The 27992-nt window shown below is 46.4% G+C and overlaps 1 protein-coding gene across 1 annotated transcript in view; it reads left to right on the top strand.

Moving 5' to 3' along the window:
- Positions 1–1312: 1312 nt before the first annotated feature.
- Positions 1313–27992, top strand: part of CCDC180 (coiled-coil domain containing 180) — a 98612-nt gene continuing 71932 nt past the window's right edge. Inside the window, exons 1-13 of the mRNA XM_048504458.1 lie at positions 1313–1414; positions 3173–3289; positions 4232–4425; positions 4816–4904; positions 6083–6192; positions 8699–8827; positions 12566–12676; positions 13715–13810; positions 15202–15365; positions 16909–17028; positions 17715–17794; positions 20700–20788; positions 26237–26359. Coding sequence (XP_048360415.1) covers positions 1313–1414; positions 3173–3289; positions 4232–4425; positions 4816–4904; positions 6083–6192; positions 8699–8827; positions 12566–12676; positions 13715–13810; positions 15202–15365; positions 16909–17028; positions 17715–17794; positions 20700–20788; positions 26237–26359 — 1524 coding nt within the window. The remainder of the gene's footprint in view (positions 1415–3172; positions 3290–4231; positions 4426–4815; positions 4905–6082; positions 6193–8698; positions 8828–12565; positions 12677–13714; positions 13811–15201; positions 15366–16908; positions 17029–17714; positions 17795–20699; positions 20789–26236; positions 26360–27992) is intronic.

Below are 27992 nucleotides of genomic sequence, written 5' to 3'. Positions count from 1 at the left end.
TGGTGGGATCCAAAAATTTTAGTAACAGGTTCCCCTGGTGGTGGGATTCAAACAGTGGCTTAGCGCCAATGGGGCTGGGCGGGGCATGACGGGGGCGTGGCCGGACATTCCGGGGGCGGGGCGTTAATAATTTCTCTGTTACTGTAAAAAACTGTTACTGTAAAAAAGTTCCTAATTTCCAGCTGGTATCTTTCTGTCCATAATTTAAACTCATTATAGCAAGTCCTATCGTCTACTGCCAACAGAAACGACTACTTCTCCTCTAATTGACTGCCTGTCAAATACTTAATACTTTCAAATACTTAATTTTGTTTCTAGAAATCAAAAGAAGGAGACTTTCCTCAAACAGGGAACTTTGCCATATTTCTAAAACATGTTTTTAAAACAGCCCAACGGGGAGAATTATCCCGGTTTCTACCTTCGCTAACCAGCCACATAGGAAACAACAGGACTTTATGATTTTTGGACCTAATGGGATTTCTAACGGAAAAGCGGACCCAATTAGTGACCCCCTCTCGGCACACACAAATAAGTAGTAAGCCACTCTCGGGAACGGGTGAGAACCTGCTGGATCCCATCTCTGGTTGTGGACTACAGTTCCCATAATCCCCTGTCAGCATAGCCCCAGGGCATGCTGGCAGGGGCTGGTGGGAATTGTAGTCCATGAACATATGGAGAGCCACAGGTTGCAGACCCCTGCCCCAGGGATTCGGTTCCTAGGACCATAATTCCAACGGGGGTGGGTGGGTGCTGTCCTTCCAGTCCCAGAGCAGTCTTCCTGGGCCCAGAAACCTTTCTGGAAGATTCATGCCACATTTTTGTTGCAACTCTTTCGGTGCTGCCATGTCTTTTAGTGGCGCCCATGCGAGCCCACTGGCATTCCTGCCCCCCCCCCCCCGCATCTTCAGTGGGCCTTCTCCCCCCTCCCGTGGTCTCCAGGGGCCCGTCCTGTCCTTCCTTTCAATGCATCCCCTCTCACAGGCCTCTTTTCCTTTGATTTTGCTGCTTTGTGAACAGCCGCTTTCTGCAGAAGGGGGCGGCTCTTCAGACAGGCTCAGTCTGTGTGCAGTTAGACGGGGGGGGGCGGGGCGGGTAAAGAGAGATGTGTTTGGAAGGATCCCTTCTGAGCCTTTTTTTTTTTTTAAGAAAGCGACCAAACACTAATAAAAACAGCAAAAGGTCCCGACAGCGTCAGGCGGGCAGCGCTGAAGTGAGGAGAGCCGCCCAGGACGGCGGCCGCTGTCTGCGTTTCTATAGCAACCAGCGCTAGTTTCCCCTGGGGAAGCCGTGTTGAATCTCGCCGGCTCTCGCGATGTTTTCCTCCTGGGCCCAGTTGCCACGGAAACCAGGAGACGCTGCCGGGCCTGGTCATCCTCAGGCCGGGTGCAGGATTGGTTTGGTCGGGGGCGCGCAGGTGAGGGGAGAGCCGCAGTGAGGAGGGGGCTGCTGGTATAACTGCAGGGGGGTTTACTACCCCCAATTCTCGTACCACTGTGAATGCGGGGGGGGCGGGGGGAGGATCATCACGCTGTGCATGCTGGGAAAACAGTTTCCTCCCCCTCCTCCCCTCCCTCCAGTTTTGGGAAGAATCCGCAGTTCCCCTTATTCTCTACATATCAGGGGGTCCAAAGAGTCCCAAGTACTCTCTTCCCCCGTTGCCAACTCAAGGGTCTTATTTGCATGTACCTATTTGCATAAATGCATGCAAAATGCGGAGTTGTTCAGAGGCTAGGAAGAACTTGCAGGGATTAATTGCCCCTGCGCAGGTAGCCAGAGCCAGGAGGAGCCTGCAATGCTGCCACGTTTCATAGGGTGGTTGGGCCTTCTCTGGGGAGCAGGGTTGCCAACTCCAGGTTGGGAAACTCCTGGAGATTTGGGGATGGAGTCTGGGGAGAGCAGAGACTTCAGTGGGGCATAATGCCACGGAGTCCGGCCTCCAAAGCATCCCTTTCTTCCAGAGGAACAGATCGCGTAAGCCTGGAGATAAGCTGTAATTCCAGGGGATCCCCAGGTCCTACCTGGAGGCTGGCATCCCTGGGGTTGCCTGATCCAAGGGATGGAGTCTGGGGAGGGCAGGCACAGCCTCCAAAGCACCCCTTTTCTCCAGGGGTCACTGTCGTTTGGGGATGATTTGTAATTTTAGAGGATTCCCCAGGTCCTACCTGGAGGCTGGCATCCCCAACAAGCCCCTCACTGACTGTCATGTGACTTACTCCCAGGTAAGTATCCAGAGGATCAGCCTGAAAGGAAATAATCCTAAGTACACCTGATTATGCACTTTGCAATACTGCGATATCTAATCTTGAATAAGTAGAATACGATCAGAAGTTTTCCAAGTTCAGCCCCAGTCATTTGTGGCTTGCTTTAAGATGACAGCAGTGCCATTTTTTAAAATGAGGAAGGACCAGTCAGATGGATTCAAGGGAGCCTGGCAACGTTTGTGTTTTGCAGAAGTTGGGATCAGGCTGAATGTTCAGAAAAAAAAAAAAAGAAAAGGCAGGAAGGGCAGGGAAAGAAGAAAGGGTTCAGGGCGACGGAATTTGGTGTCTCTGTGAAATGGAGACCCTGTCAGGATGCCATTTGCTGGGAGGGGGGAACTGTTGGGGAGAGCTTTTGCTTTTGCAGGTGCTTATCTGGCCTTGGAGCTCTGTGGCTTGGTGGGAATTTGCTACAACATATTATCAACAGTTTTGGCGCCCTTTCACCAGAACTGTCTTTTGCTGTTACTCTCATGCCTTCAATAAAATCCTGGAACCCATCAAGCGAGTTGTTGTCTGAACGGGGAGTTTGACAGACCCTGAGGTGTTGCAGACAAGATTAGATGAGGGATCTCAGGGTGCCAAAAAAATGTCAAGAGGCATCAGAGACTTCTGGGGTAGAGCAACAAAAATAGGGAAAGTCCAATGGCTGTTTATGGATCTTTGGTAAGGTACCTTCCTGTGCTGTGTCTCTTTTCCCCCCACTGACCTCTTCTATACTCCATGTGTGCTTGGAAGATGCTTGGGCTATTGGAGAATCTCAGGTCTGCAAAGGTTGAAGTCCATATTTATAAAAATCCATTTATATTCAACACTGCTACCTCCCCCTGATTTGTAGCATGCTTAACTCTTGAAATGCTTGTATACTCATTCAATAATTCTTTCCTGTTGTCTTTCCTTTTCAATTGATCCAGCAAACGCTCTGCCTCAGATCAACCAAGAGTGAAGGAGTGCTGTGCAACATGACGCTAGTCGGTGTGTCGCGTGTTGTCCCCAGTGGAAAAATCTACAATCAGATCTTTGATGATGAGGTAGAGGAGTAGCAAATGCTGAAAGAGCTGATTCAGAAAGAAGGTCTTGCCAACTCAGTTTGATTGCACTTCACTTGTTGACTTTGGGGCCTTTTTTTTGCATTTGACTACTGAAAGAAATTCAGTGAAATGCAGCATCCTCCCTCCCATCCATCTAATGTGAGGCAGAGCAGGTGGACCCTTTCCTGGAGAAAGGAGGAGGCACGATGAGAAACGTTGTTTGTTCCTTTTGTGTCTCAGGATGAGGCTAAAGCACAGGCTGAAGTTAGAAAGAAAAAGGACAGGCCTTGCTATTGCTTAGTAGCCAACTCTTGGGGTTAGAATGGGACTGTTGGTGGCCCTTCTTGGAGGGTAGTTGTGCAGGCACAGGACATCAAGGTCTCTAAAGCTAAAGGTGTTTTATGACATGCAATGGGGCTTCCCTGTGTAACTGACTCCATTTTTGCATCGCAAAGATTAAGCAAGTGAAACGCTTCCTGGAGAAGAGAGGTAGGCATAGGAAAAGCTTCCTTTGTTTAATTTCTGCACATTGTGCCCCTTTTAAAGGTACAGGATGAGGGCTAGTAACAAAAGCTGGCAGACCTAATACATTTGAATTGTTTACAAATGATCTGCAATCAAGGAATGTGTAGTACAACTGTATTGAAAGTGACCCTCTCTGACCCAACACTGCCCAGGGAGGGAAAAAGACAAATGCTGCCTCTTGGCCTCTCTTTTTTGCCTTTCAAGTTTAAGAAGAGCACTGGAGAGAGGTGAGGTGTGTCAGTTTGATGGAGGGTGCTCATGTTTCCCTTTTTAAAAACACCAGAGTATTCTATTCATGAATCTTCCAGCAGTTCATCTCCTCAGAGTGCTTAACTTGGCTGTGCACATGCTGTGTTTTTGTAGCACCTTCTTTCCCCCTCAGAACATTTCTGTTGTCTTTATTTTGACTGCGACAAGACAAAGCTGGTGCGTACTCTTGGGGAGGCCAGAAGCAAGCTAGCCCAGCACAAGTTGCCACAGAATCCAGGCAGGATCCCACTGGTGAGGCGAGTGGAAGGATATTCCAGCAGCGGGTTTTTATCGGACCGTCAGCAGATGTGGGTTGAGGGACTGCCCAGCGATGACTTCACTGAAAACCCCGTGCTGTACAAGTAAGGAATGATACGCTTTGGTTACTTGGCAGCATGAGTTGGGTACTTGGCAGCATGGGCAGAGGAGTTCCTGTATGGGAGTCTGTGTCCTAACCACAACACTTGCTGTTGGAACTTCCTCTGTGGAGGTAGGACAAGGTAAGGAAAGTCCAGAGAATGTTGAGGAAGCCAGGAAATGTTGAGGAAACCAAGGGATAGCCTAGCATCAAATGGCTTATTAGATTTGAAGCCATCCAGCATGCATCGTCCTTATTAAGTGAGTTTCCCCAAGACATCTCTTCTTACTGGAAATAGAATATTGATGGACATTTGGTCTGATCCAGCAGAGTGGTTCCGATGTTTCTGCTGGGAGCTGTCTGCTGAATTTTAATGTTTTGCCTTTTATTTCAGAGAAATCTCAACTCAGGCACTTCAAAAGGCTCAAGTAAGTGAGGACATAGCTGCTGCCCGAGAAGTCCGAGGCCTTGCAGAAATCATTAGTAAGTACTATTAATGTAACAGCGACCTGTATTCTTAATAATCATGCTATCTGTATAGTCTTGATTAGATGGATGATGCATAAGATTGTGTTTTTGAAAGCATACTCCTTAGATTATTTACTTCTTCCACTGGGGAATTGGATGTCTTGAATCTGTTTCCATTCTTTGAAAAAGTGAGGAATGGTTTATTTTGAAATTTACCCAAAAGGAAGATGACCTTGAATATAAGACGATTCGTCTAAAAAAAGTTGTACACAAGAGTTTTATTATTAGTGTTCATAACGTATTTGTGAATTTTTCTTGATGATGCATGCTTGAAAAAAATTACAATTGTCCCTTTCACATTGTGGGGTTTAGAGGTATGGTGCCCCCTGCAATCTGGAAAACCATGTAAAACCTGAGACACAAAGATCACCGCAAGATGTTATGTGAGAGATTGTCATAAACACGCCTTGAGCTGCAGTTCTTTTTCTACAAATATCATTTAAAAAAAGGAATTGTGTAGTTGTTCATTTATTTTATTAAATAATGTAATTAAAATTCCCATTTACAGTAGTTTTTCATTTCGACCCACAATATACAGATACTGGGATCAGGAAAGTCACACTATGGATGGGACAACTGTAGACCTTCTTTTGGATACCAATTGGACACTCTTTAATCTCTTCTATGGGCCTCATTCAGAAACTGCCAAGCTGTTTCCTTTAACCCTCACTCGGGCAGGGAGGGTTTACTTTACAGTAGTTGCCAGAGTCATTAAGATAGCAAACTGTAGACAAGTGCAGAGAAAAGATCATTTTGCTTCTGCAAAGAGGACTCTTGCCACACAAAGACATTGTCATACCTTTCAGGTAAAGGTAGTCATCTGTGCAAGCACCAGGTCATTTTCTGTATTTATGGGGTGGTTTGCCCATGGCCTCTCTCGCCATCTTTACCCCCAGCAAGTTGGGTAGTCGTTTTACTAACCTCGGAAGGCTGAGTAAACCTTGAGGTGTCTACCTGAAACCGACTTCTGTCAGGATCAAACTTAGGTCATGAGCAGAACTTTGACTGCAGAACTCTTTCTTGCCTCTCTATGCTATGGGGCTCTTACAAACCTGTTAGATACTTAATTTATATCCACCCAGACTAACTTCTTCTGCTGCCCGTGCAGTCTAAATCGTTTTTGTCATTCTAAGTTCCTGAGAAGAAAAACAGTGACATAATTGAACGAATCTCAAACACCAGGAAATGCCGTCATGAAGACATGGTGGCAGCGCTAAGGCAGGAGTTGGCGAGTCTTGGGAGGGTGAGTGTGGTGTTTTTTATTTTTAAAATGCAATACATTTAGTTGCAAATGAAATTTATTTACAAGTAAATAAATAGATAAATATATTGATAAAATAACTAGAAAAAATATATTTTGAAAAGTTTTTGTTGAATTTGAGATTAGGCATGTAACGATTTTGTGAAAAGTGTATTAGTACCTCCTCCCAAGTTTTTGCTATTAAGTAATAGGGTTTTTTTTAAGTATTTATGTATGTTTTTGATAAGAAATTGTGTGAAGTCATGAGAAGGTTATTTTTTTTAAGTTTGTAGTAATGTAGGTAAAATAAAGATAGACAATAAAATGAAATTAGGTAGGTAGATTACACCCCCCTCCCCGAATCTCAAGGTTTCGTCTGGAGATTGATTATAAGACTAAAGTACCGTATATACTTGTGTATAAATCGACCCGCATATAAGTCGAGGCACCTAATTTTACTATAAAACACTGGGGAAACGTATAAGTCGAGGGTGGGAAATGCAGTAAATTTCAAAAATAAAAATAGATACTAATAAAATTACATTAATTGAGGTATCAGTAGGTTAAATGTTTTTGAATATTTGTTTCAAAGAAAAACAGTAAACTAGCTCTGTAAGTGGAAAAGAGGGTCAACAAGAACAATATGGTCTCAACAATAACTTTAAAAGTACAAAAACCTTAGCTCAACCAGCAACCAAGCTAAAACACAAGAGTTAAAATCCTTCAAAACTGGATTTTTGGTCAGGGGAGGAATGTTAATGTTGGCAGTACCAACATTTCAGAGTATCTTTAGGAGACCCTCCTGATGATACCGCCCATGTTTGGTGAAGTTTGGTTCAGGGGGTCCAAAGTTATGGACCCTCAAAATGTAGCCCCATCTACTATTAGCTCCCATTGGAAACAATGGGGGATGGGGCATCCCCTTTGGGGATCCATAACTTTGGATCCCCTGAACCAAACTTTACCAAACTTGGGTGGTATCATCAGGAGAGTCTCTTAAAAAATCCCTGAAACTTTGGTGCCGCTAGCCTAAAAACTGCGCCCCCTGGTGGTTGACAAAGTAAAAACCCTAAAAAAATTTTTTTAATACACCTGTCTCGCGTATAAGTCAAGGGGGCTTTTTCGACTTATATGCGAGTAGATACGGTATTAGGTTTTGACATCTGCTCTGCCCCCGAAGGCCCTCTCCCCCTCAGCTGCCCCCTCATCCGAGGTGAAGGTCCCCCCCCATTTTCGCAGGTAGCTTCTGTGGGGCTATATCATACTTTGTCTTCTGTTCTCTGGCCATGCCCCCCCTCACCTGCAGGAGCCAGCGGTTGTGTGGGGACCCTGGTGTTTGAAGTGCCAAGGCTGAGGCTGTTGGGTGGTGGCAGCACTGCTGCTGGAATGGGCACAATTCTTTCTTCACCATCCATCCATCCATCCATCCATCCATCCATCCATCCATCCATCCATCCATCCATCCATCCATCCATCCATCCATCCATCCATCCATCCATCCATCCATCCATCCATCCATCCATCCATCCATCCATCCATCCATCCATCCATCCATCCATCCATCCATCTAATCCATCCATCCATCCATCCATCCATCCATCCATCCATCCATCCATCCATCCATCCATCCATCCATCCATCCATCCATCCATCCATCCATCCATCCATCCATCCATCCATCCATCCATCCATCCATCCATCGAAATAGCTCTTGGAAGTTGAGTCTCATCCCCTCCATCTCTTCCCTCTATTTAACTGGCTTTTTTTCCCTCTCGGAATGAGCCCTGTCAGGAAAGTAGCCGCTTCCCACCTGGTAGCTCACCTCTCCCAGTGCTCTGGAGAGCCGGCGGTACTGTCCTCCCTTATCAAAGTCCAATCTGCTCCATTTCCGAACCACTCTCTGATTCTTTAGAATGGCCCCTATCCACAGCTCCTGCAACTTATAATGCGGGGTCTCTTTGCCTCCCTCAGGATGGGACCTGGGCATTTCTGAGTCTGGTTTGGGGGTCTTCTCCCCAGTGTTGGTAGTCCCTCCACCTGGCACCCTGTTGTCTGTCATAGTTTGTAGTGTACAAATGTCCAGGATGGGCAGAATGGGAGGTTTCACAAACTGCTGTGTTCTTTTGATATTTCGAATAAAATAGACTGTTTATTGAAAAAAGAATCAGAAGAGGTATATTTTGAAAAGTTTTTGTCAAATCTGAAACTAGATGTGTAAAGGCTCTGCGAAAGATGTATTAGCACCTCCTCCCAAGCCCTTGTTATTAAGTAATCCATCTTCCCAGTCTTCACCTGCACTTCTGATAAGAAATTGTCTGAAGTCACGAGAAGGTCATTTTCAAAGAGGGTTGCGATAGTGTAAGTAAAACAAAGACAGTTAGACAACAGAACAAAACTAGGCAGGCAGATCTTCTCCTGGGTCTTGGCATTGAGTCATCTCCTTGGGATTCACCAGTTTTGATATGTAAGAAGTAAAGCCCAGCAGTCTCATCCTCCGTGTGCATTTCAGGAAAGGGAGCTGAGCATTCTGGAGCCTGGGAAATGGTTTTTGACGAAGTTAGCAGGGTCTGATAAAAACCTGGTGCACCTTTTCCAAAGAATTGAAAATGGTTCCGACCTGGAGACCTGCAGCATACAGGTAAGACTGTGCATCACCTGTCCTCCACACGCTGGCTAAATGGGGAGATAACTTGGCCAAACTACTGAGGCAGCCTCCCCAAATGGGCTCTTCTGGCTACCATGTCATCATTTCCGAATGATCAGAAGGACTTTATTGTGTTTGTGTGTGTTGTGGTAAATGCTGGAGGTCTAATGTTGGAGCAAGGGACTGGTCTATTGAGCTACTGGATGCCAGGGAAAAGAAAAGGGTGGTGGTGGTTGCTGGAAAACAATAAGGTATGTAGGATTAAAACTTTTGCCTTGTTGGACTGGTAGGAGTACTCTAGTTAGGAAGAAAAGGACCCTTTTAAAATGCAATAGTGTAGGTAAAGGGGTGGTACATTTATTGGGTGGTACATTTATTGTGAATATATGTATAAAACACTGCTCCTCCTCTATTGTCTGTGTGGTTTTGTTTGATCCTACTGGGTGGAGCACTTGGTTTCACTTTCTATCCTCTGTTCCACATAAAGATGATAGTAGGGTTGTATATTCCTCTGCCACAGAACAAACCTTCTTTGTTGTAGAATGCTCCACCTCGGTCCTAGTGTTCACCTAGCCCTGCTCCCGTTTGGAAGTAAAAATACATTTTGATGTAACTGCTCTTGTATCAAAGTATCATGTTCAATAATGCACAAAATAGTGGTTTTGACAAAGGCGGTGTGTGAAAATGAATGATATTCTCATATTTGTTCAGAACTATATTCTAATGAAGAAGCATACAACTTTCGCAACCACTGCACCTCAACTGACCAAACTATCATCTTTCTGTGAAACAGAGTACAGTTCTTCTATGGTAGCAAGTACTGATTCCTTGCACATAAATCTGTTGTTATGGACCAGCTTGTCTTCGTTGAATGGACCAGAAACTGAGTACTCTGGCCCCCTCTCTTGTGCCAATAGAAGACGGTGGGACAACCCCACCACAAAGCCTGAAGCAGGAAGCCACAAAAGCCTGCAGATCTGTTCCGAACAGGTCCTGCCAGACCAACCTCGTTTCCTTCTTCGATCAGATGATTGAGCTTGTTCGATCCTGGGAACATTGACTCCTTGGCTCTTGGCAGGGTTCCCGGTGACGTTCTTCTGCTGGGTAAACTGGAGGATTGCGGCCTGGACTCTAGGTGGAGAGGGAACTGGTTGGAGTGGCATTTCATTGGATTAGAGGGAGGTGTCCAATGGGGTGCCACAGAGCTCAGTTCTGGGCCCTGTACTTTTCAGTATATTTATAAATGATCTGGATAAGGGTGTGGAAGGACTACTAATGAAATCTGCAGATGATGCCACATTGGGAGGAGCAGCAAACACACTGGAAGACAGAGAATTCAGTGAGTCTGAACACACCGGAAAAGTGGGTGGATGTGTACAAGATGCAATTCAACAAGGACAAATGCAGTTCTTTATCTGGGTACCAGAAATGAGACATATACATACTGCATGGGAGATACACTTCTGGGTAACACTGTGTGTGAACAAGATCTTGGGGCGGACTGTAAGGTCAGTGAGAGCAGCCAGTGTGATTCAGCAATGAAAAAGGCTAATGCAGTCTTGAGATGTATCAACAAAGGCATCACATCCAAATTGTACAATGCCATCGTCCCACTGTACACTATGTTGGTCAGGCTGCACCTGGAGCACTGTGTTCTGGAGGCCTCACTCCAAAAAAGATGCGGTCAAAATGGAGCTGCTGCAGAGGAGAGGGATCAGGGTGATGAGAGGCCTGGAGACTAAGCCCTGTGAGGAGAGGCTGGGGGACTTTGGGATGCTCCTTCTGGAGGAGATGGGGAGGGGGCACGATTGCTCTCTTAAAGTATTTGAAAGGGTGTCCCTTAAAGGAGGGTAGGGAGCTGCTCCTTCCTGCCAACCAGGATGGGACTTGCAAGAATGGGTTGAAATAACAAGTGAAATGATTCAGGCTGGATATTTGGGCGAGAAAACCTTACGATAAGAGTAGTTCAGCGGTGGAATCAGCTGGCTGGTGAGGTGGCCATCTTCAAGCAGCAGTTGGACAGACACCCAACAGGGAAGCTTTACGCTTGATCCCTCACTGAGCAAGGGGTTGGACTAGATGGCCTACGTGGCCCCTATTATTCTAATTTATGAAGGGGAAAAATCGCAAGTAAGAGAAAGGAGGAGAGAGAGGTTTTTTTAAAAGTCCCTGTAAGGGGGGGACTGCGGGCTGGGCTCCAGGATAGTTTGGTGGACAGGGAGCTGGTTGGAGAGCCGCACCTAAGGAGTAGTTGCCAATGATATTTCATCTCCACGGCAAGGGGTGAAGAGGGTTTCTACAAAGAATTCCATTTTTGGCACGTGCCATCCCAGTCATTTACCTTGGGGCCTATGATCAGTACCTTTCTTAAAACACAGGGTTTTTCCCCCCCTAGAATGAAAGGTCAGACAGAGACTCAAGGACCGTCTGTGTCTGGCAGTCGTGTGTGCATCATTTTGCTACTAAGGCCTTTCTTGCAATTTTATTTGGAGTCTGGCAATCAGCTGTCAGAGAAGAAGCCAGTTCAGTCTGACCTGTTCCCCTGATTTGCTGAATGTCCTTGGGCCTTGTCTCTAGTACACTGAGGGTCTGAGATGCTCGGCCATTTCCCCCACTGGGCCTAAGTCAGCCTCCTCTCTACGTGCTGATTTAGTGAATCCCACCTGGAGCCCCTTCTCTCATGTCAGAGACGACTGTTACCAATCAGAGGCTTATAAAATATAGTCCTTCCCCCTCAAACATCTGGAAATTGCTCTGAACTTCTAAGGCAAATAGGTGATCTGGCCCAAATAGTATTGTCCTTTGTCCCAAACAGATTAATATTCTCAGGATGGACCACTGAGGGATGGAAATGAATGGGTTGTGCAATGTAGACTCCAGAGGTTCAAGATGTTCTAGGTCTTGCCCTAGTAAGATTTTTGGGTTTCTGTCATAGGTACCCTTATAAATTCCGTCAGGGTTCAAGAAGACAGGATTAACGCTGGCTGTTAGGATTCTGGCAAATAAAGTTGCATACATTGGATCCACCCTCAACGTAGGCTAAGGACGCCTCAACTGTGAAGAGATTTCAAATGCCCATCATTGCATATTTAAAAAGTACTGGTGCATGCCACGCTGAATGTCGTTCAGAAAGGAAAAACTCTGCAATACTGAAGCCAGCCCCCCTCCCCTTTCTTCAACCAGAGGGCAACACGTTCCAGGAGAAGGCCAAGAGCAGTGGGCAAGCGGACTCTTGGGGAAGCTTGACGGTTATTTTTTAAAAATTATTTTTTTCATAGGTCAGAAGATTAGAATACAAAGGAGGGCAAAAACGCAGCCCAGCATTGCAATGCAAAACCTTTACAAAATCACAATAACCATAACAATCAAAACGGGTGAGCTTTCTAAAAAATAGTAGGAGACTGTTATAAGAAACAAGTTGGACGCACCAAAATCAAAAAGGTGAACAGCCCCCTAAAAACGTATTCCCCAATCCTATTCCCCCCCCTTCCCAACTGTGGACCCCTTTTCTAGATATTAAGTAATTGTTACCTTAACACATAAACAAGGGCTACACAAAGCCACCACCCTATTTGTTGGCTGCTCATTGGTTGAATCCCTCCTGCACCTCCAAGATCACCAAGGAGCACCGGGCTAGTTTATCTCATCAGATTTTCCTTGCTATATTTGTCGTGTCCTGGATCTTCCCCCGGCCCCCAGCAGTGAATCCACAATATGTTTCTTTTTTTGCAGAACTTTGAAGAGGTGTGGGATCTTATCTCTCAGGAGACCTTGCAAAGAAAGCAGTGGATCAGAGAACTGGATGAAGCTTTGCGCCAGGCTGAAGTAGCTCGCACAGGACTGGTGAGTCCACGCTGCCAGCTGAGCTAAACGCTGGGCTTGAGTCAGCCCCATCAGACGATGTTGACAAAGAGCCCCTACTCCTGGTCCTGGGTCTTTCGGAAGGGCCGGGGTAAAACTCTGAGTTACTGTGTGCCTGAACTGGGGAAGGGAGATGCATTGAGCCTGTAGATAGAAGAGGGATTGTCGCTCAGCACAAGAGCACATCCGTTGTATTTCAGGCCTCAGCATGTAAAGTGCCAAGCCAGGAGAATGCGTTCTTCTCAATCTTTGGACAGCCACTACCAGATGAACTAAAGATCTGTCGAAAGATTGCTTCGAGTGTTCAGAAGACCTTCTTTGTCCTGCAGTGATGAGGCTGTTTAGAAACACCTTGGTGAAGTAGATGATTGGAGCTGGCTGTAAGATTGTCTGTGCTATTCAACAGCTGTGCTGTTAAACAGCTGCTCAGCTCAGCCTGGGCCCAAGTGATGAGCTGCTTAGATACAGGCTGAGTCAAACTGTTTGATAGGACCAGATGGAACTCCATGAACTTCCATGTGGCAGCTGCTGAGTTGGTAGCTGCAGTACTACCCTCTGGCCATTCTCAGGGGTAAAAGAAGAAGAAGAAGAAGAAGAAGAAGAAGAGAGGAGGAGGAGGAGGAGGAGGAGGATTGTGACTAGCCCAAGGTCACCCAGCAGGAATGTAGGAATGGGGAAGCAAACCTGCTGCTCTTGTGGAGGAGTGGGGAATCCAATCCAGATCAGAGTCCACCAGTTTTAGCCATTGCACTACACTAGTGGCTCTAGAGAGCAGCCCAGAGCAGGCCTGTATCTCCCTTCGGTGGCCTACGGTGCAGTGCCTTCTGCCGGAGTCCTAAGTTCAAGACCCCATGGCACCGGAAAGCCTGTTGTTCCTTTTTTACACACATACTCCCTTTGACTGTCCTCTCAGCTGAGGAATAGCATCTAACATAATCACAGCACATGCTGCTGGTGACTGGTAGTATATCTCACCTGAAAGGTGGCATGCAATCTGGTTATTCTCCTTTTGATTTACAGATCAAAGACGTGCTGAGAAAATATACCAAGATGTTGGAAGATATTGCTTACCTCTTACCTTCAGATGTTCACAGGGTCATACATAAAGAAGCTATGGTAAGTCTCTCTTCTTGATAGAAGTCCAGCGTTCTGCATTTAAAAACAAAACAGAAAATCCCTGGGCTTATGATTAGGAAACCTGTTCTGTCAGTTGATACAGTGATTGAACTTGGCTAACTTTGCCATACCTCTGGGGGCCAGATCTGGGCTCAGTGAGATGTGTAGAGACACCTGTATACCCTGTCTCTGATCCTCACCTGGGATTTATGTGCTTTGCCCTCTAGCCCTTTGTAGACATTGTCACTTATCACATACTCATTGCTATGTTCCATGCTTGTATGTAGTTGATTTAGAAAAACCTCCCTCTCTGTGTGCATCCCCATAGATACTGTATTCCGAACCGAAGTCACCTCAGCTCCTGTCGGCTTTCCCCCAGGGCTCAGTTTAAAAGCTGTTCTGCCACCTTTTTAATGTTGAGCGCCAGCAGCCTGGTTCCTCTTTGGTTAAGATGAAGCCCGTCCCTTTTGTTCAGGCCTGCCTTGTCCCAAACGGTTCCCCAGTTCCTGACAAATCTGAAACCCTCTGCCTTACACCACCTTCTCATCCACGCATTGAGACCCTGTATTGTGGAGCTTGCCTAGCTCGCCCTGTGTGTGGAACAGGTAGCATTTTAGAGAATGCCATCTTGGGGGTCCTGGACTTCAACCTGTTACCTAGCAGCCTAAATTTAGCCTCCAGAACCGCCCGGCTGCATTTCCCAATGTTGTTGGTGCCACCTGGTCTCCTGCCTACAATAAGATAACAGTTGTAATGCTTTTCTCATTGGCCAGGAGATGCAGGGGAAGCCTACTTCACTACAAAACAAGCAAAGCTGTAAAGCATAGGTCAAGGAAAAATGCACAGATGGCAATGGTAACATATAGCAAGTTGCTTACATATATCAAAGAGGCACTGATTGGTTATATCTGGCTGTTACATGGTTTCAAAAATGCATCTTATTTACTCAAGTATGCATCCCCTTGACACTCTGTTCCCCACCATACCAGTCAAGCCAATCTTTAATACTATCCCAGACCTGCATAAGGTAAATAATATAAAGGATATAACATATTAAAAGATAAAACATGTTAAAACAGACAATATGTATCTAAAAAGCAATAAAAACAAAACCTACTGGTAAAAGGAAGTTGGGAACACCAAAGGTATGGGAACACAAAGGAGACTGAGTAAAAACATAGATTCTAGAAGGGAATAAAAACGTTAAAAATGATAGAAGGGGGATAGACATAATAAGCAATAACATTGGAGGCTACAGCTATCAAATCAATAAGGCTGCTTTATTGTTCTGACCAGACAATTATGTATGTTATGTCACAATTGGTGTTCTCCGCAGTTGTCACTGACTGTTTGTCCTGCTTCTTGATTCTGTTTGCACTGCCCAAGCGCAGATGATCAACCAGGCTCTGCTGGCCAATCGGAGAGCAATAGCCAGGCTGTTTGTTAATCTGATGGAGGCTGACCTGAAGAAGGATGTTTTCCTGCGGTGCCGAATGGACGAGAGGATGCAGGCATGGAAAACCACACAGAAGGAATTGATCGTTGCCAGTTTCAGGTCAGGAACTGGGCAAGGGAAGGCGAACGACATGAAGTTCAGACTGGGCAGTGGTCCAGAACTGGTTCCCTGGGGAGGGGAAGGGAGGGTTCTAGACTCTGAATTCCAGGGTTCTATATGAGATGCTCCAGTCCCCTCCTTCATCTCCAAGGGTGCAGAGAAGAAGCGCTGGAGTTGGTTCAAACCCTGCATCCCCCAACACCTTCTGAGCTGAGCATGACTTCTGTTCTACTTTGGTTCTGGAAGGCTGAAATGACAAGGAGCCTTTTCGACAAGCAGAATTGAGGCCATATCATTGCAGGTGATCTGGAGGCGAGCAGGCCAAGGCAGCGGCAGCCAGAAGGGGCTCTGTCAGTGCTCAGATTGATCAGTCTGAAGAAACAGACCAGAGCCAGTAGCTTCGGGCACCTAGACCTGCGATTGGGCCCTCGAGTCCACTGATCCTTTCTCAGTTGGTAGCTGCAGTCCTGCTTTCTGATGCCCTGTGGGTGTGGAGCTGCCGGACAGCAGAGAACAGCTCTCTCCTCTGGCAGCGCTGGGCCCTTGCCCTGACTGTTTGCAGCGTCTGGAGTGTCAGCTGCAAAGGACCCCCCAGCAAAATACCTTGTATACTTGCACATAAGTCTACTTTTTCAGCACATTTTTTGTGCTGAAAAAAGCCCCCCTCGACTGATACGTGAGTGAACAGGTGGTGAGCGGGTGGGGGGAACGGGTGGCGAGCGAAAAAAGGCTGGGAGCTGAGGGTGTTTTTCTGCACCTGCTCCCTGCTGTGTGGACACAAAGGCAGCTCCCAGGTAAGCCTTGGGCTGTTGCTTTGCTGCACTACAGGTGGCCAGTAGCTTCATTCATAGCGAATATTCAGTGAATAGGTGTGAATATTTAATATTAAATGTATATGTTACAGGATTTTTGTTCAGGCTCCATGAATGCTAGGGAGCCATACTCATTGGGAAATCCACACCATTGGAGCCCATAGTGGCAGGAATCCCCCCACCCCACACACACAGGGTGCCCAGGGGTGCAGCCACTGCCAGCACCTTTCTTGGCCCCAACCCAGTGTTTTTGGAAAGCAGGTGGGACTTCTGTCCAGCTGAGCCTTCAGACCTGCAAAAAAGACTTGCTTTGGGGCAGCGGCTGCCATCACCACGCAAGCATCCTCACTGTGTAATGGTAAGCTATCCGTGTTGAAGGAGAACCTGTAGGGACTTTTTAAAAGGGGGATCTTGTTGAGCATCTTCCCTATGAAACTCTGAAGAGATACTGTCTGTGAGAGTTACATATTCCACTTCAGAACTTTTAACGTTATTGTTGACACCAGACTGTTTTTCTTTGAAATAAATATTTTGAAACATTTTAAATTGGTATCTATTTTTATTTTTGAAATTTACCAGTAGCTGCTGCATTTCCCACCCTCGACTTATACACGAGTCAATACATTTCCCCATTTTTTTTGTTGTAAAATTAGGTGCCTCAACGTAGATGCGGGTCGACTTATACATGAGTATATACGGTATTTAATCTGATATGTGTTTGCGCCCTATAGAAAATTTATGGAAGATGAAAGAATACAGAACCCAAGCATTGTGAAAAAGGAGCTGGAGAACATGCGGCAAGATCAGCTCACCCTCAATGAGAAGAGGACGGCCCTTTTATACTCCCTTGGGTATGTGGACAGAAGAATAAGGTGCTATTGCACAGGTGGGGGGAAGAGGGTCCTGTATCCAGCCAGCAGCACCACAGTAGAAGCAAGTCTGATCTCCAAAAAAGGGGGTGGGCAGCAAAGGGAACGAGGGACAAGGGACCAAGCCGAGAAATCTGCAAGAAATGCAAGTCCAGAAAAAGCTGGGAGGAGAAAGAACAGCTGAGAAACAGAGCTGAGAGGCAGGGGCCTTCCTGGGCTGGCTCTGGGCAGGCTATCCAGTAAATCCATAGGGATGAGTTTTCCAATGGGATTTCAGTTCTGATCCATGCAAGACATTGATCATGGTGAGGATCTGGCCTTGTGATGGTGACTTTGCCAGCAAGGTGCGCTCCCATTGGCCCCTGATGTCATCTGACCTATGCTGAGCAGGGGGCTGCAGGACCATCTTCCAGCCACCCACAGGAGTAGTGCCAAAGTCTACCTGAGCGTTGTCATGCAGTTTGGCCTTTTGCCAAGCTCCGAATGCACTCGAGAGTCTTTTCCTGTTCTGTGGAGCTGGTGAATCATTTGTTATACCGGTAGGTGGAGTTTGCAGACCTCTACACCAGTATTTCTGTCAAGGGAAAACGGAAACACAGGTGCTGTTAAGAGTGAAGAGGTGCCCACAAAGTCGTCTGTGGGCTGATTCTTGTTTCTTCTTTCATTAGGAATTTATTGCCTCTGACGCATTCAAAGGCTGAGATAAATGAATGGTACGAATCTGTGGTGGCTTTAAATAAACGTATAGGTAAGCCAGAAAACTGCCCGACTTTTTAATTGTTTCGTGGAGGGCTGCTGTGTTTCTCCATGCAGGGCTTGCAGTGAACCACAGTCTGACTTTCCTACGAGGAGACAGGCTGTGCGATAAAGTCCAAGCTAAGACTGTCTTTTCTGTGAGGAATTCATAAGAATGGAATCTGGGAGTCTCTGCATGGCTGGGGCTTTACACACAAAAAATGAAATGGTTCCATGGCCAAACATGGCATGTTTGGGTTCCGTGTGTGTGTGTAAAGAGCCGTCAAGTTGCAGCTAACTTTACGGCAACCCAGGCTTTCAAGGCAAGCGAGAAGCAGAAGTGATTTGGCATGACCTTTCCCTTCAGAGTCTTCCTTGGCAATCTCCCAAGTACCGACCCTGCTTAGTTTTCGAGATTGCGCTGTACTGTGCTGCTTCCCATCCTTCCAATGTCTGTGAACAAATGTCCTGTGAGATGAACATGGTGACTGCCCCTTGATTAAAATGTGGCTGGAGCCGTTCTTGCTCCTTAAAGTTGTTTTGTGGACTGTCCCTGCTTTATAGACCTGTTTGTCTAAAAACATGTATTCCAGTTCTCCAGCTCAAAGAGCTGACACAATTAAAACTTCCAAGATCCCAAGTAAAGCCATATATACAGCTATCAGGCATAAAGCAGCAGCGTCCTGAGAACCCCAAATTACCTTCCACTGTCAAGCAAAAACTCCATAAAAAGATGAGCGTGGCTCAATTCCCAGGTGGACAGGACCCAATTTGGATTGGGACCAAAGCATATGAGGAGAATCAGGCTCTGAGCATCTGGAAATTGAGTTCCCAGCAGAGAACTTGCAAATGCGTGAGGACTGTGTGATCCTGGAGAGGACCCGGGGAAGAATAATCTGTAGTGAGGCCAGAAGTCTGGCTGGTATCCAAGGTCAGGGAGGCAAGCTGAGGCTCATTTGAGACTCCTTAAAAAGTAAAGAAAAGTGGAGTATAACCCCCCCTCGTTATGGTAGGTGAAGGAGAGCAGAGAGAGAAGGACAAAATGGGGCTGGTGAAAAAGAGAGACCCATGGAGGGAAGCAAATGGGAACCAGCACAGTGGAAGAACTATGTTGCTTCAAGGCAGAATTTCAGGTCCTGGGGCTGCTCTTCAAAGCCCTACTCAATCTGGGGTCACGATAGTGGAAGGGCAGCCTGCTCCCAAGTGGACCTGCTATGTGTTGAAATACTCACTGGGTGATCACCAGTCGTGAGGATGGGCAGAGCCTTCTCTGAAGTGGCACCTAGATATTGGAATATCCTCCTCAGAGAAGTTTACCTGACCCTTACTCTCCTCTTGTTTATGAAGGAGTGTGGAGGGGTACACTATTATTTATGTTTTATTTTTAAAAGGAGAAGAGTTGGGGTTTTTAATACCCCACTTTCTCTACCTTTTAAGGAGTTTCAAAGCCGCTTACAGTCACCATCCCTTCCTCTCCCCACAACAGACACCTTGTGAGGCAGGTGGGGCTGAGAAAGTTCTGAGAGAACTGTGACCAGCTCAAGATCATCCAGCAGACTTCATGTGGAGGAATGGGGAAACAAATCCGGTTCACCAGATAAGATCCTGCCACTCTGGTGTGAAGGAGTGGGGAATCCAACTCAGTTAGAGAGCCAGTATGTTGTAGGGGTTAAGAGCAGGAGACTCTGATCTGGAGAACCGAGTTGAATTCCCCACTCCTCCGCATGAGTGGTGGACTCTAGTCTGGTGAACAGGATTTCTGTTTTGTGGTTTTGCTACTTGTAATTGATTTTGCTGGCCAATTTGAGTACTTTTTATTGGGAAGGTGGGATGTGTTAAAACTCCCCCACACAAATAAATATAAGAAAGTATTTATTTAAGTGGGGAGAGGGTTGTGAATAATCCCAACAGTGATTCCGAACACACAGAGGCTAAGACCAGCTGTGTCCATCTGCAACCCATCTCCCAAAAGGGTTTGCTAGGCAAGGCTGACAGTGACCCTTCCGAGAAGAGAAAGAAGCCAAAGGCCCCTTCCGCACACGCAGAATAAGGCACTTTCAGTCCACTTTCACAATGGTTTGTAAGTGGATTTTGCTATTCCGCACAGTAACATCCAGCTGCAAAGTGGATTGAAAGTGGATTGAAAGTGCCTTATTCTGCGTGATGCAGGACAGGGTCTTGTCCATTGGCCAGTGTCCTGAATGTCCTGAGTTCTGGGATGTTTATGCCATAAAGCCCTCCATGTGGGAACTTGGAGAGCTGAATCCCGTGACGACCCAAAGATCAGGCCAAATCCGGGTCTCGCACTCACTGAAGGAGTCTTTCGGCTGAAATTCTTCCCATGGACAAGGGCATTTGTGGATCTAGTCTGCTGCCTGCTGCTACTGAGGCCATTGTCTGGTTAAGAATCTCAGACTACCCTCTGGGAGACCCAAGTTCAAATCCCCACTCTTGCTGTGGCAGGTTATGGGTGACCTTGGGCCAGTCACACTGTTTCGGCCTGGCCTACCTCACAAGATTGTTGTAAAGATAAAATGGAGAAGAAAGGAATAGTGTAAGCCGCTTTGAGCCCTCTTTGGAGGGAAAAGCAGGAGATCAATGAATTAGATCCATAAATGATAAGCCCCTCTCCAGCTGCAAAGGCGGCTGCGGCACCTTCAGGCTGTGTGGTGGGGGCAGGGTGGTGGGCGTGGCTGGTGGCAGAATTGGAGTTTGGGCGAGGACAGGGCTTGGGTACCTGCGAAGAACTGACACAGACACCTGTTGCTAGTCTGTGCGGCACCCTTGATTCTGCCCTACTTCACCTGAAGGCCAAATCTATTCTGTGGGGCTGGTATTGGCAATTATTCCTGCTGTGGGAGGGGGTGTCTTGCTATCTCATTTCTTTCTTCCTTCTCTGTTTTTCCCACCATGTTGAGATACTCACAATGTTCAATACATGATGAGAATTCGCATCCAGTACGAGAAGGTTTGCCAGGAGTGTTTGTCGTACGTGCAGGAGTGCAGGGTGAGTGAGAGAAGCAAGGTGCTGTTGCTTCTGTTTTGTTTTGGAAAGAAAGGATGAGTGGAAACGAAACAGCCCGAGGTGAGCCTTTTTGAACTGATCCGTAGAGTGGCACACATTTCACCCTCCTGCAGGAGTCATTTTGACTTCAAAGCCCTGAATCTCACTTGGTGTCACTCTTGCCAGTGTATAGAAAACAGGAGTATTGTGGGCCTGAGTCTCTAATCCAGTTCCGCCCTCCCACCAAAGAAAGAATATGGGTCATTCACCCAAGCAGCCCCTGGGTCTCTCAAAAGATGTTGCCAGAGCACAGCCTGAGACGTCCTGCTTCACACGTGATGCCTGATCATGGTGTGAAGTTATATGATAGAGCAGTGATGGCGAACCTTTTCGAGACCGAGTGCCCAAACTGCAACCCAAAACGCACTTATTTATGGCAAAGTGCCAACACAGCAATTTAACCTGAATACTGAGGTTTTAGTTTAGAATAAATGGTTGGCTCCAAGGTGTGCGTTACTTGGGAATAAGCTTGGTGGTAGTCAGTGGCTTTGCTTTGAAGCCACCATGCAACTCTTCGAACCGATGAATCACGACCCTAGGAGGGTTTACTCAGAAGCAAGCCCCATTGCCAGCAACCGAGCTTACTCCCAGGTAAAGGATCACGCTTTAGTTCTTCCCATGAAAATCAGTGGGGTTTAACAGCGCTTAACAGGGTTACCTACACTGCTTCCCCAAATTAGGTCTTAGGTTTAATGCTAATAATCTCCCTGAAATAACTACACTGTTATCACACTGGGGGCCTGGCGGGGGAAGGGGGAGGGGTGTGGAGGGAGAGGGAAGTAAAACTTTTGCTTTCTGAAACCCAATAAACTCCCCACCACAAAATAGAAGTAAAAAGGCAGTCAAGGAAGGCAATCCTAAGCAAGAATGCTGTGCGAGGGGTGGGATAACTTCAGGAAAGCTAAATTGGTGGAGCAGCCATCTGATCTGCAGTTTTTCCTTCACATGTCATCACAGCGCTTGACTTCCCACAAAAATGCAACAGAAACAGAAAAATACAAGCAGTTCTAGCAAAGACCTTGCTTTTAAAAAAATCCTAAATGCATCTTGGTTCCTCCTCCCTAGGCTTGATCTGCCCAGGCGATCGGCAAAAAACTTGGGTCTGAGCATTTCCCCGGTGTTTGGAAGGCACACATTTTGTTTGTTCAACCCCTCGAACAGCAGCAGCTATCCTGTTCCAGCCTTCAGCAGGTCCTACGTGCACTCACCGCTCTTCCCTGTGCTGCTCTAGCGCTTCCGCCCCACTCCTCTGCCTCCACCCCACCCCACCCCCTCGAGCAGGGACCAGCCTGCTGTAACCTCCAGCAAGTCCTGCATGTGCCACTCTGCGCCTCTCTAGCATCTCCACCACCTTTGCTCCCCCCCTCAGGCAGCAGCCACTCAGAGCAAAGGCACCAGACCCTCCAGCCGAATCCTCCCTGCTCGCTGAGGTACGCGCACATCGAGCCCAGTGGTCCAGACCAGCCTAGATGTGTGTGTGTGGGGGGAGCGATTTCCCCCCCCCCCACACACATGACAAACTCTGTGCGTGTGTGCCCACAGAGAGGTCTCTGAGTGCCACCTCTGGACCCATGCCATAGGTTCGCTACCACTGCCATATAGTAATTGCATGGTGATTTTAGCATTAAATGCCTTAAAGGCTGCAGGTACAAATTCATGACCTTTGGTGCGAAAATAGCGACTGATGGCCTTGCAACTAAGTTTGCTTGATTCAATAGCCAATTTCCTTTGGGTAACCCAAGAGGAATTGTAATTAAAGTGGAGACCCAAGTATTTAAAATGTTTGACCTGTTCAAGCTGTTCATTATTTATTGGCCAACTGAATGGTCTCCAAGAACAAGCAAAAACCATTATTTTTGACTTTGCTAAATTGAGCGTCAGGTTATTATGACTACAGTATCATTTCAATGAACGTTTGCACAGGATCATCAGCATACAAAAGTAAAGGTATGCTCATATGATTAAAAATATGGCAGTGTGAGGAATCCTCCAGCAAAAAAGAAGCCAGATCACTTAAAAAGAGATTAAATAGGGTCGGGGCCAAAACACACCCCTGTTTGACACCCCTGTTAATTGGTATGTGAGAAGTAAGTATACCATTAGGAGAATATTTGACTTGACAGGTAATATCATGATGTAAGGCCATTACTAGTGCAAGTAGCCTTCGGTCAATTCCTAGGTTAACAAGTTTTCTTCACAGTAGATCTCTGGAGACAGAGTCAAAAGCCCCCTTTAAATCCAAAAAGGCCACAAACAGGGATGATTTGCTTCCGCTAGTGCAGTGGTTCTCAACCTGGGGGTCGGGACCCTTTGGGGGTTGAACGACCCTTTCACAGGGGTCGCCTAAGACTCTCTGCAACAGTGTTCTCCATCTATAAAATGGATAAATGTTAGGGTTGGGGGTCACCACAACACGAAGAACTGTATTAAAGGGTCGTGGCATTAGGAGGGTTGAGAACCACTGCGCTAGTGTATTTTGTGACTAGAGTCCTAAGGATCAAACAGTGATCTAAGGTAGATTTTCCATGTTGGAATCCAATGATTTTGTTTTCTGTAATCCATGAAGAGAGTTTATTGTGCAAATATTTGGCATATATTTTGCCAGTCATGGATGGAACTCACTTCTGGTGGACATTGGGACCTTGTGAGGTTTAAATGAATTCCGCAAGGTCTGTAAGACCAAAATGTTCTGTCGGACCTTTAATTGAAGATGCCAGTCCTAAACTGACACATTTTGGCCACGAGTTCATATCCCTCCTCTGTCAACCATAAGATCTAGAATTAGGGTGGGAGCAGAATTAATATGGGTAAGGTGTCTAAATTGCCATCTGGGTATTTGTTGTACATTGGAATGTTTTAGCCTATTAATTTATTAATATGGAGTAATTTGCTTTGAATGTGTGTGTTAGTCTCCCTAAGCCTGGCTTTGGCCAGGGAGGATGGGCTATTAAGATAACATCGATGGACCCTGCCGTTCCCTTCCCAGGAAGGTTTTTAACTGTTGGATGCCATCTGTTACGTATTGATTTTTGATACGTTGTTATTAATAGGGTTAGTATTTAATGTGAATAGGGCCTATATTATTTATTTATGGTTGTTGATTTTTAACTGCGCTCTATCTGTTTGTTGTACACTGCCCTGAGCCCTCCGGGGAGGGCGATATATAACAACAACAACAACAACAACAACAACAACAACAACAACAACAACAACAACAACAGGTAGGTAGGTAGGTAGGTAGGTAGGTAGGTAGGTAGGTAGGTAGGTAGGTAGGTAGATAGATAGATAGATAGATAGATAGATAGATAAAAACAAACCACAGACTGCTTAAAACAAAAGGCCTCAGGCTGAAATAATGTTAAAAAATCAATCCCAATTTGAAACTTTTTGGCCTAGTGTCTAAAAGAACATAAGAACATAAGGTGCCTTTGGGAGCTCACATGCAGGATGTGAAAGCAATGGCCTTCTGCTGCTGCTGCTCCTGAGCACCTGGTGTGCTAAGGCATTTGCAATCTCAGGGCGATTTCCCACTGGTGATTAATCCTGGGATAGTCACCCGAAATATCCAGGTTTCCTCGCGATCTCCCCATTGTCGAACCGCGGAACACAGATCAGTCCCGTTTCTGGTGCTCCTCCCCCACCCTTGTCACAGGATTTTCCTGGACCTGCTTGTATATGCACCTTTTTGAAAAAAATACTCCAATGGGAGCTAATAGGAGATGGGGGCTACACATTTGAGGGTCCATAACTTTGACCCCCATGACCCAAACTTCAACAAACCTGCGTGGCATCATCAGCAGAGTCTCCTACTGATACCGCCCAGGTTTTGTGAAGTTTGGTCCAGGGGGTCCAAAGCTATGGACTCCCAAAGGGGGTGCCCCCATCCCCCATTGTTTCCGATGGGAACTAATAGGAGATGGGGGCTACAAATTTGAGGGTCCATAGCTTTGGCCCCCGTGAACCAAACTTCACCAAACTTGGGTGGCATCATCAGGAATGTCTCCTAAAGATACTCTGAAGTGTTGGTGCTGCTAGCTTAACAATTGCACCCCTGACAGCAGGCACCACCCAAGGGGCAGGCCTAGATGTCTTCACTTGAAACATGCTCCAGTGAGGATGTTGGAACCTGGATGAAAAGGTGCTGATTCTTTTGAAACTTGGTTGTATCTAGATTAAATTTTCAGTGGGAATTTGGCCTCAAATCAAGGAGGATCAAGATTGGTAGCCATAGATTGACTTCTCCATAAATCTGTCTAAGCCCTTTTTAAAGCTATCCAGGTTAGTGGCCATCACCACCTCCTGTGGCAGCATATTCCAAACACCAATCACGTGTTGCGTGAAGAAATGTTTCCTTTTATTTGTCCTAATTCTTCCCCCCAGCATTTTCAATGTATACCCCCTAGTTCTAGTATTGTGAGAAAGAGAGAAAAATTTCTCTCTGTCAACATTTTCTACCCCATGCATAATTTTATAGATTTCAATCATATCCCCCTCAGACGTCTCCTCTCCAAATGAAAGAGTCCCAAACACTGCAGCCTCTCCTCATAAGGAAGGTGCTCCAATCCCTCAATCATCCTCGTTGCCCTTCTCTGCACTTTTTCTATCTCTTCAATATCCTTTTTGAGATGTGGCGACCAGAACTGAACACAGTACTCCAAGTGCGGTCGCACCACTTGGAATACTGTGTTCCGTTCTGGTTGCCACATCTCAAAAAAGATATCGAAGAGATAGAAAAAGAAAGCAGCTAAGTGCGGGTAATCTTTATGGCAAAGGGCATCCCACAAGCAAGGTGCCAGTGTTGGAAAAGTCCTGCCTCTGGTCGCCATCTGCCTCATGTTCCTGCTTTTGCCATGAAAATAGTGTGTTAGAATCAATTCCACTCAGCCACGCTGCTTTGTTCTCATTGGTTTTATTGAGTTGGTGAATCCAAGGCACAAGGTGCCAGAACTGAGAGCTCCGCCCTTTATATGCCAAACGTCACGATCACTGCCAATCAGTGATCGGGCTCTTCTGCTTTGACAGTTATAGGTCCCAACGTGGTAGCCTAGCAACACAACAACAACCGTTCCCACCAATCACCATTCAGCTCTTCCCAACTCTTCCAACTACCATAGACTGTAGTCCAGCTCCTAACATAGTGGCAGGTGGAGACTGGCTCAGTCCTTGGACCAGCTGCTGTGTCCCCCCCCCCCCCCCCCCCCCCCACGTCTCAGGAGGGCGCTCTGGCATATTTGTAAGAGAACTTCATGAACATTGTGAATATGCATCCATTCGTTTGCCACCTTATTGATAATAAGGAAAAAAGTGCAGAATTTCTTCAGGGTTGGTGGGAGGAATTCTTGGTTAACATCTGAAATGGCCAGATGTGCAGAAGTGATTTTCTTCTTAAAGGCAAAGCTGTTGGCAATGAGGATTTGTACTGAAGAAGAGGCTGAAAAAATGATCAGCCCCAGCTTTTTCCAGCAAGTTGGGAAGGTGCAGAGGAAGTTTGAACAGGAGGTGGAAACGATGGATGTAAGTTTTATTGTAATCTTTCGTTTGTCATGACAGTATTAGCAGCAGTACATACATACATAAGCCTGTATTGGCATAGACAGAAAAAGTTACATACATCAGGAACAATTGCATGGATATATGATAGATAAAAGGCCCCACAGGGAGCACAACAAATACGTTCTACTGGGAACTCTCAACTATCTCCGCAATGAAATTGGCGATCTCTTCACAAAGACCGAGTTATTTAACAATAGAGATAACCGAATCAGATCAGGCAGCCCAGATTGAAAGAATAAGTGTAGGTTGGTATATTTAGATCTGATGTTATCAAATCTGGTGCAGTGCAAGGGTTGGTGAGTCAGGGTTTCAACCACATTAAGTTTGCAACTGCATAACCTTGCGGATTTATCTAAATTGCTGAACCTACCCTTTAATAGGGCAGAGGGCATAACGTTAAAGCGCGCAATGGTAAGGGCTCTCCTTGCGCGTGGGCTCGTTAAGGTATGGAGGTAGTAGGCCATACGTCTCTGCTCAAATGGAATTAGGAGTTGTGTTGGAGAGCAGGTTCATTTGGCTATTAGTAGCAGTATGAACAATGAGCTGATGAATGGGACGTGAGATGGATGGATGCAAGATCAGGCATAGTATTCCAGTTATGGATATCAAAGGAATGACAACAATGTATTAGTTGTAAGGTTGCGTTTTGGCTTCTTGATGAGTAACATACCTACTGTGACAAGTAGGGGAAAGAATACAAAGCAAAGATGTAAAGAAACAGAAACTCTGACGGTTCTAGGATTTAAGTTTTAATTTAAAAATGGCGCAGTCTTAATTTAATTTTAAAAATGGCACACTGTGAGATGCACATCTTACTATGAGATGCCTCTCAAGATGCTAGCCGTAGATGCAGGTGAAGCATCAGGGGCAAAAACTACCCAACCCCTGCTACACAGCCCGGAAAAGCCATAACAGCCTTCCATAGAGTTTATTTGTGAACTGCTTTGGGATCTAGTCTGGTTGCATAGCATTATAGCTAATAGTCTTCTACTGCTGCAGTTTGCTGGGTGCAGATCTGGGCAGGGTGGGCACGGAACCATGGTGTCAGGAATGGATTGGAATGTGGTGCTCCTCATGGGGCGGGGAAGCCATTTGAGCAGGTGGAGCTCACATCAGCGTCAATAAGGTGTTCCACCAACTCGGCCTGCCACTATTTCTGTGGCAAAAGAAGGCAACAAGAGGCAGATGGCAACCAAAGACAGGGCTTTTTCAGCATTGGCACCTTGCTTGTGGGATGCCCTTCCTCATAAAGTTTGCCTGGCACTTAACTGCTTTCTTTTAGGCACCAGGGCAAAATCTTTCAAATTAAGGCTCAATAGGTTGATTAGCTGCCCTCTGCCAGAGGTGGAGTGAGGGGAAACTGCGCCCGGGATGTGGCCATGCCCTACACCCCTACTGCGGCAGCATCTGCCCCGCCCCAGAATGCCCCACCATGCCCCCTGTGCAGTCTGGGCACATCTCTGCCACTGCTCCACCTGGGGCATTTCGCCCCCATCCCACTGGTGCTACGCCACTGCCCTTTGCCAAAGCCAGACAGATTGACAGTGATTCAAGGCGGCATGCTCCCAGTTGCTGAATGCACACAATAGGATGT

Source organism: Sphaerodactylus townsendi, linkage group LG07, assembly GCF_021028975.2.
Source record: "Sphaerodactylus townsendi isolate TG3544 linkage group LG07, MPM_Stown_v2.3, whole genome shotgun sequence".
In the NCBI taxonomy this organism is placed as follows: domain Eukaryota; kingdom Metazoa; phylum Chordata; class Lepidosauria; order Squamata; family Sphaerodactylidae; genus Sphaerodactylus; species Sphaerodactylus townsendi.
This window is presented reverse-complemented; position numbering and strand designations above follow the sequence as displayed.